Raw genomic sequence first — 9,497 nt, 5'->3', positions numbered from 1 at the left:
AAAATTGTAACTGGATCTTATTTTTCTGAAGACAATCAGGTAATGAGAGAAAAACGAGAAGATCAATTTCTAGTTCAAGACAGCAACATACTGATGGTGGTCATGTTAGGCTTTCACTAGAACACCAGTATTTCATAAACATTTGAAAATTTTCCAATCCTATATATTTTTTGTGATTGTGAGTGCTGAGTGAGCAATCAATCAACAGATCACCAAGAAAAGAGCAAATGTGAATACTACAGGAACTTTAAAAATCAACTATTATTCAACAATATTTTCTGCAAAGAAAAAAAATAATAAAATACAATATCAAAAAAGGAAGCATTTTACCCCTGGTCGCCATCGAGGTTTCGATCGGCACACTTCACAATATTCACTGTTGGCCACTAAACACATTCATTCATCCAAGCACAAATAAATCACAATTGTATATGATTCTCAATACAACATTATTGAAGCACTAATGCACGATCAGCATTGCCTCAAAATAAAAAAGAATTTGTAATTTGGAATAATTCCCAAACAGCAACTCATCTTGGGTGGTAAGGAAGGATGCTGCCCAAGATTAACTTTTGGAACCTATGGAAGAATCCCCAAACTACTTTCCCATGGCATTTAGCCTTAAAAGAAAAATCTTATATAGACGGGACTCATTTACACTGGCAAAAAATCTCCACTGATTGGACATAGTGTCAATCAGTATTTGCTGCTAACAACTTTTGTGATTACATTTTTGAGATTGAAGCATGTTTGGGAAAGTAATGGCATATGAATTGCTTGTTTCACACTGTTCCTTAAGACATCAAAGAGTATTCACCTTTTCCTAGAGCTTGAGATGTGTCCCTCATGGTTTACATAGCCAATCATTCTCACTGTTTTAAACAGACCACTCACTTGTTAGGATCACACACCAAACAAAAAAGGAAAAAATGGGTTCCAAAGAAATCTATTCTTCAGGAAATAATAACATTCAAAAATCAGATCATTGGCTTTAAATAATGACAAACAAAATTAAAGCACAAGCAGGCATTCATTTATTCATATTAGGAATAGATTGGGAGTGTGAAGAATCTTGAAAAGAGAGAGGCTCAAGAAAAAAGGCACAAAAAATAGATGGAAAAAAGAATAATAAACTATTTACAAATTCTTGCTACCTGCTCATTTCCACCACCCTTCATTGAATATAAAATGCCAATAGCAGAAGGAACATGATACCTCATACACGAGTTCGGGGCTTTTGACCACCAGATCGGGGAATAGCCAGGATAGCTATGAGTCCACTGACAAGGGCTGCAAGAGCTGCCACGGCAAAGGCTGGGGCATTTCCTCCACCAAACAGCTGATCCCATGGTCCACTTCCCAATGACACCACTATCTGTTTATAACATGGCAAATGATTAAATCAGTAACTCCAAAAACACAAATCCTGTTCACGACTATGACAACTTTTGAAAATTAAAGAATAAAAAAGAAAAACTTCTATTTATAGAATGTAAGCTAAAAATGAACCCAGTAATGAAAGAGGAGGGCATCTAATATATTCCGACCTAACCAACCCAAGCCCATTATCTGTAGGTCACACTGTTGGATATTTTGTTAAGTCACCTGAAATTGGTCCTGGTTGACACAGGTGACAGGTCATCGTTACATTTGCACTAGAAAGAGTATGTTTTGAGTTTCAAACAACAAATTTTGGGAAATGGTTTGAGTTTATATATGAATTGATTTCTGATTTTGAAACCCTGTTTAGGTAAGACTATTTGGTTTACTTCATTCAAATTGAAAACTTTTCGTGGTTGATTTTTTATCTACATGTAGCATGGTTGTTTTAAGGTGTTCCACAGGTTGGAACTCATTATCCAAAACAAATTTAAACTCTTTTGTACTGGATTCCAGGCATGGAGATGATTTATTCAATCAAATTCATTTTCAATGAAATCAAATTATCTAAAGTCAATCTGTTTCATATTTCAATGATTTCCCAAACACAATTTTAACAGTTTCCAGCAGAAGAAGGATCTTGTATGCAAGTGATCTCATAAGTATGACAGAAGTGCACTTCATCATCAACTCAGTATGACAGTTTCTAAATCACACAATTACACATGCTGAAATCCCAACTCTGTACTTTGTCTCGACTAATTGCTATCATCAGACTTTGATAGTCATTGACTGTGAACTTGAATGAATTAGTTAAATGTAATTCAGTAATCTGAAGCATTTTCACGTTCAAAGTGTATGTGCCGTTCATGGTCTATCAACCTAGATCTAAGCTTAAGTGGAAACAAAATCGATCACCCAGAGTGTGTGTATTTACTATATATTCAATATCTTTTTGATAAAATACTATATGTTAAATAATGCAAACAGCATAAAGTTAATAAGATCTAAAAGCCCAAAGACACTATGCAGAAGTGCATGCAAAGACAAAGGTCAATTGTAAATTGTAAATTGCAATTAACAGTTTCTAGTGGTTGTCTGGTGATTCTGGTCAATCTTGGGGTTTATTTTATTTCTGTTTTCATGTCCTGTTTTTCAGTTTAATAATTACAAAAATGTTGATTATTTTTATTTATGTTTCTCATTTTCAGTATTTTGTAAAAGAAATAGTGAAAAAACAAAATCTTGTTTTCCAATCTTGCTGCACTAGAAGAAGATATGCCAAACTAAATAGCAACATTTTCCAGAATATGATAAATATTGACAATATTATCCAGCAAACTTCCTTAGGGAAAACCTATTTTTTTTAAATCAAGCCAAATGCACAATAAGAGATCACAAATTATCACATCTTCCACCTTTTGCCACTAGTGGTATCAAAAGAATTGCAACCAAAGTTATAGAAAAGAAGAAATACCTGTGGGATCACTATTGCCAGATTTAGGACACCCATTGATAACCCTGTAAACACCCACAACTCATTAAGCAACTACAGTCACATCTCCGAGCAAAAATAAACAAAGCCATGAATAGAATTCCACCTTGGCCAAGTCCCAATGACTCAATATGTGTGGAAACTAAGGCATATGGAACACTGTAAGTGATCTGCAATAAATAATCTGATGAGTCAGTTAACGTAATAAAAAAAAAAGGCCAGTTTCAGCTAAGATGATTATGCTTCCAAGAGCTAGTCACTCAATACGATATGCAACTGATGTATGAGAGCCACTAAGATTTCAAAAAGATTCAAAGAACGCACGGACAACAAATTTGAGCATTTATTTCAGTGGACATAGGACACAGCGGCTACCTTCAATGTCCACACTAAAGGAAGAGGACAATTTCAGTAGTAAATTAGAGTAACTTACTGATAATGGAAACCCAAGAATGGTGAAGAGTATCACTGCAGCTATCACGATGCCAGTTGGTGGTGCATCTTTGCCTAAATAGCTAGCGTTGCTTGCAACATATGTTACTACAAGCATTGCAAGAAAGCAGATGGCCATTATAATATTTGAGACACCCCAAACAAACCCAGCACCGCGTTTCCTGCATAACCTCTCCATGAGTAATGATGTTATTCCAAGAACAACTGAATTAAGCATTAATCCAAGTGCTCCCATTCTGACCCCAGCATCATAATTAGGGCCTCCATTTGGATCACCACCATAAATCTCTCGACCCATCCAATCAGTGTCAAATAGAATAAAAGGGAACCATCCGATCCATGTTAGAGCAGTAACAGACAGGATAATCCATACAGGAGTCGTAAAATATTTGAATGTCCCAAATAGCTCCCACATGAAAGCCTCTTCTGTACTACCTGAACCCGCTGCTCCTCCCTCAGCATGGGCTGCCGCACTTGAACTTATAGGCACTTCTTTAGCTGCCATGAGGCTGAGATATGTGGTGATCGCAATGAAAATAATATCAAGAAAGAAAGCGGACTTGAGATTTGCACAACTAATAGTGCATGCAGGTGAAAGTGTGAAAGCAAAAATCTTGTACCAACCACTGTACGATCCAGTTGCATAGCCAAGAATGTTACCAACAGCCATAAAAAGAGAAAAATAAGCATTTGCAACGCGCGTTCTTCGAGGATCATTGGCTGACATTCCAAAGAAGAAAAATACAAAGGAAACATGAATAATGACATCAGTGACTTTTTTGCTATCCAAAATCCAAATTGATCATAATCAACAAAAAACATCACTATTAAATCATAATGTGCTTTCCATAGTAGTGGTGCCATTTTAATGGCGGTTTTCTCTTCCTTTCTCTTACATATAACCATTTAACGGTCTACACTCTATACAAGTGATCAAATTAAGGCATACAAAGCAAGTTAAAATTTATTCAGACAATGAGGCACCTATACTAAGCATTTTAGCTAATATATGATGATAAAGAAAGAAGATAATTATCACGCCTTTTAATTTCTTAGAGAACCGAATTCATGTTTGAATATTAAGATGATCATCTAGCCAGAGTACCTTCAAGGAAAAACATACAACTAATTTATTTTCCACTAATCTGGTTTTCTCCCTTACTTTTTGAATGGGTTTATATCCAGATTTGTGTGATACCACCCTACAAACTAGCCGACATTAGACAATTTTCAGACCTATAACAAGTACAAGCAATATGTTTTCCTCCACTACTCCAATATCTAATGCTAGATTCTTCTTTTAGAATTCGTGGAACATACTCTGTTTTGGACTTTCGGGTGAAAAGGTCAAGGATAAGTGCAGAAGAGGGGGGTAAAATCATTAGAATGGAGGTGCGAAAGTGCAGGGAAAAAATGAATTGTGAACAACACAACAGCCTCCATGATTCTCACTAGGTGGGGTCGGCTACATAAATCAAACGACGCCATTGCTCTATATCATGTATCATGTCTACAGTGAGACAGACTGTTTACACATAGATCTCAGACCTTTTAACATGAGCAATTTCCTTCTTTTAACATTTAGCAGTTGGAAGTACCCAGAACCCCACCCCAAGAAAGTATAGATTTCTGATATTTGGTGTCCTTGGACACTAGGGAGGTTCAAACCACTCCCTCATCTCCCATTTCAAATAATAGAAGTAGCCACACTTAACATTTTATTTCTGATTATAATACAAACATACGAGCAACGAGGGGAACTCATGTTTGCTACATGATTCGATAATATAATCCTCTAGAAACTGGAGGGTAAATTTCTCTCTACCATGTATTATTGCATGATAGGTATAAATGTCTAATTACACATACATATAACACAGAGAAAGGAATCTCCTTCCATATTTTATTTGAATTTGGAGTATCGTATCTGAATTAAACTCTTATTTGTTAACTTATCACATCATTTCTACACTTATACGAGTATCAAACTTAAAGTGCATTTAATGTATGTTTCAGAAGCTTACTTTTGTATAAATTTTAACTATAGGTAGTATTGGTTAGAGGTATCATTACTTTATCTGTTAAAAATATACATAATAGACCTATTATGCAATAATAGATGACAGGGGATAATTTACTATCTAGTTTCAGGAAGGTACCGGAGCCATTGCCATATAATTATTAAGCATGTACTTGCTTCCCGCTTAAAGTAACATCCTTCAATTTTGCATTCATTTTGCGAGTTGGCTTGAATAACTTCATGGCTATCATAAGACACATGGACTAATCCTGGCTGCAAACTCTCAGCTATATTGGAAGAGGCAACAAGATAAGAGCTTGTAACGACATGAACACATAACAGGTTTCTTACTCCAGTTCTTAGTTCATATGCATGCACACTAGCCATATAAAATCTCTAAAATTCCTATTCCATTCATATATCTATATATCAAATGATTAACTTTAGCTTTGATAGAAATTAGTTTCTCCATCCAAGAAAACATACATAGCAAATGCAAGGATGCTACTATGGTTAATAATGGCATAACCCTATTTGGTGTATGTATTTGGGCCCTCTATTTGTTCTAAAGCTCATGAACATTTTAAATGTCTTTCCTTGCCGCTTGCCAGACATGTTGAGAGATTGGAAAGCTACAATCTATATAGAAAGCTATTCTTGTGTTTTTTTGGCTCTTGTGTGGGGGATCATTTATCCTCCTTTTCTTGGTGTTATTTTTCTCTAATACAATTCTTATTTTATTCAAAAAATGAAAGAAAAAAAGAAGCATACCCATTCCACAACCAGCAGTTGTAAATCAAGCATTCAACTGCAAACAACAAACACCAGCTTACTGCATACATGACTGAACAAAAGCACAGATAGTGAAAGCGATAGCAACCTCTCAGTTAGAATGCAGTGTTATGTCCGAGAAAACTTTAATGCTAACTTCTTTGTTCCAATTTTGACCAACAGTATTATTAACTTGGTCCCAGACTTAAATGGTAACCTTCACGTGGCATGCTATATCAATCATTGATTGTATTCTGTTTCTACTTGTCATGACAAAAACTTTTCGAGTTTGCTAAGCTGTACCGACCACACAAACACATTCCTAATCCAAAATTGAGCACCAAAATCATGCTGACTAAGTCAAAAATTCAGTAAACAGGTCAAATCTAACACACATTAAATAGATGAAAATGATGATATTGCAGTCAGATGAATCCAGATTGCACCAAGTCAACAGCACAAATTAAAAATAAAAATAGCAAGATTTCTTGATTGCGCAATTCGAATTTGGACTTCATCAAAGAAGAAGAGTAAAATGTTCAAATTAGGGACTGGGAGATTCTTACTAGTGAGATCAGCCAGGAGAGCTCTACAAGGACCCTGAGTCACGTTATTCGCTACGTCGAGGATCCAGAACCCGATCACGAAGACGGTTATCGCCGCCGGCCGGAAAGTATCGGTGTCGCCGAGGAGCCAGCCGATGTCAGCAGCGTATCCAATTATGATGACAGCAACGATGATCGCGGCGGCACCGGCGAGGATGAAAGGACGCCGGCGACCAAAGCGGCTGGTGCAGCGGTCGCTGAGGTGTCCGACGAGTGGCTGAACGAAGAGGCCGGAGACGGGACCGCAGAGCCAGATGATGCTGGCCCACTGGTGAGGGATCCCGAGCTGCTGAACATAGGGAGTGAGGAGAGAGAGCTGAAGCGCCCATCCGAACTGGATTCCGCTGGCCACAGAAGCTACACGCAGCAGCTGCCGGAGCCGGACTCTCGGCCGAGCCGGCGGGCGCGGCGCCACGGGCCTTTCCGATGACGTGGAGGGGCGTGACTTGCTGGAGCGGTTTTGGTTGTGACGGTGAGCCTCGGGATTCGGCATCACTGTGATGTAATGTAAGCAGTAAGCACGATTCCCGGTGCTCCCTTCTCTCTCTAGATTCTCTCCCTCTAGTTTGTTACAGTCTGTTGTGTCTGAAACCGTTTTTGTCTCGAAAAACTGAAAACTAAATAGGCGGGGGAAGCGAGAATCGCGAGGCAGAGAAAGTGTGTGTGGCTCTGTGGCTGTTTCTCTGGCGGTTTGGGAGAAGATGCAAAGGTGGTGGTGGTGAGGAGAGTGTGATTCCGTTGAGTAGGAAAGTGAATTGACCAGGTTCCGGATTTATTTACGAAACTGCCCTCGTGTCTATGGCAACGTGAGTAGTGTGATTTCTTCGTCTTTGGTAATTCCATACAGCTATACTGGACTAGATGATTAGACATGACTTAAAACGTGGCTTACACATTTATTTTCAGTTTTTCATTCTAACGCTAATTGGTAATTTCCTTCTTTGTTTAAGTGTTCTGGATTCTGGATTGATACAGAGGAATAGATATTTTTAAACGGAACATTTTAATAAACTGAAAACTAAATTGAATTATATCAGATTTTCCGTATATCCATATCAGAATAAGAGAAAGGTTGGTGTATAATTATTTTTTAAAAATATTTATAGTATATATAATCCAGAAAAAATTTTCTAATTATTAAGTTGTACATAGTTTATCATCTTAATTAAATTTTATTTTTCTTATTTCTATATATATTTAATAAATAAAAGAATAAATCAATAAATTTATTGATACACTAAATTAAATAGCCCCTAAACAAATATGAAAAAAATCACTTAAATTTATGCTTTTTATTATGAGAAAATATTTTTTTTTTACTTTTTGTTATTACAATGACATTATTTTTTGAAAAATTTAGATAAATTGAACAATAATCAGTTTATTAAAATATGAAAAATTTTATTTATAGAGAAAAACACGAAAAATACTATTTAAAGAATTTAAAACAAAAACTTTTTACTAAAAACTTTAAAATTTTAATTATTTATGAAAATAACTTTTAAAATTTGTATTTCGTATAATCTTTGATAAGTACTCTATATACATTTCTTAGTTATCCTTAAAATAGAAGGATTTAAATAAATTTAGTCGTCTTCAACCTATTTATTTACTGCTCTTTCTTTTTGTTTACTTAAAGAATTTAATTTTTATATGTTAACAACATAAAATATTTTTACATTATCAAAAATAATTAATATTTAAATTATTAATATATTAAAATTAAATTTTTATCAAATTTAATAAATAACTTTTTATATATAATAGATTTTAAAATTAAATAAAAGATGTTATGTCACTATGTCAGTCACATAGATATTAAGTATTAACAGACATTAATATATCTGGAATAATGATGTCTGAAGGTAGTTGTGGGGACGGGTGAAGTGGAGGACAAGTTGGAATTGAAATTGGCCAAGGATTATGAATAAAACGACAAGAAGAATTAGATGTGAACGTGTTTGGTTAGATGTATTTTATTATAAGCTAAATGAGGACAGCGAAATAGGTAGTGTGTCAGATAAGGTTTGTGATAAAAGGGAAGAAAAAAAGAAAACGGGTAGGCTTCTTGTTCTTGGTTCAGTTGACATGGGTGGCTGGGTCGGCTATGTAAGAAACTAAGTATGTAACCTTGGAAGGCTAATAAAAATTTTAAATTAATTATTATATATTTATAAATAATTTATATAAAAAATTCTGAAGACTAATAATTTTAATAATTTTAGCCATTATTTGACCAATACAAATATTAAATTATTTTTAATAAATAAATTTTATTAATTTATATGTATAAATTCTAAAAAATATAAGTATAAATTATATTAATTTATGTAAGTAAAATTTTAATAAATATAAGTGTAAATTGTATGTTTTATGTGTATAAAATTTTTATAAATATAAGCGTAAATTATTGATAGTTAAATATTAATAAAAAATAATAATATTTATTGATCATATAATATTATTTATTATATATTATTTAATTTATTTTTAATATATATTTACTGAATTAGTAATTATTTTTATATAATTTTTGTATGTACAAATAATATAGTGGAATATAAAGTATAATAAAAAATAAAAAATTGATTTTTTGGTTCACTCATTACTCATTGGCAGGTTTTTCTTTTGAGCTGCACCGTCTTTTTTGCTTTCAAGGGTATTACGTAAAGTGATGTGTATTTTGCGTGGTATAGTGCTCAATAAATTCCTTTGTTGGGTTAAATAATAATTTTCGTTTTCTTTTTCTGATCTGTGATTCTAGATTTCTTTT

The 9,497-nt window shown here is 34.4% G+C and overlaps 1 protein-coding gene across 1 annotated transcript; it reads right to left on the bottom strand.

Annotated features, from left to right (window-relative positions):
- Positions 1 to 379: 379 nt before the first annotated feature.
- SUT4 (sucrose transporter 4) lies at positions 380 to 7,724 on the bottom strand. The gene is made up of 6 exons (XM_016310788.2): positions 6,686 to 7,724; positions 3,309 to 4,048; positions 2,982 to 3,045; positions 2,858 to 2,901; positions 1,216 to 1,375; positions 380 to 872 (listed from the first exon to the last, which is right to left on the bottom strand). Exons 1-5 carry the CDS (start codon positions 7,215 to 7,217, stop codon positions 1,217 to 1,219), a joined length of 1,539 nt encoding a protein of 512 aa, XP_016166274.2. The 5' UTR covers positions 7,218 to 7,724; the 3' UTR covers positions 380 to 872; position 1,216.
- Positions 7,725 to 9,497: the final 1,773 nt, after the last annotated feature.

The sequence above is a fragment of the Arachis ipaensis genome, chromosome B7 (genome assembly GCF_059453495.1).
Source record: "Arachis ipaensis isolate K30076 ecotype BB chromosome B7, ASM5945349v1, whole genome shotgun sequence".
Lineage (NCBI taxonomy): Eukaryota > Viridiplantae > Streptophyta > Magnoliopsida > Fabales > Fabaceae > Arachis > Arachis ipaensis.
The sequence above is the reverse complement of the archived record's forward strand: the minus strand, read 5'-3'. Positions and strand labels throughout refer to the sequence as shown.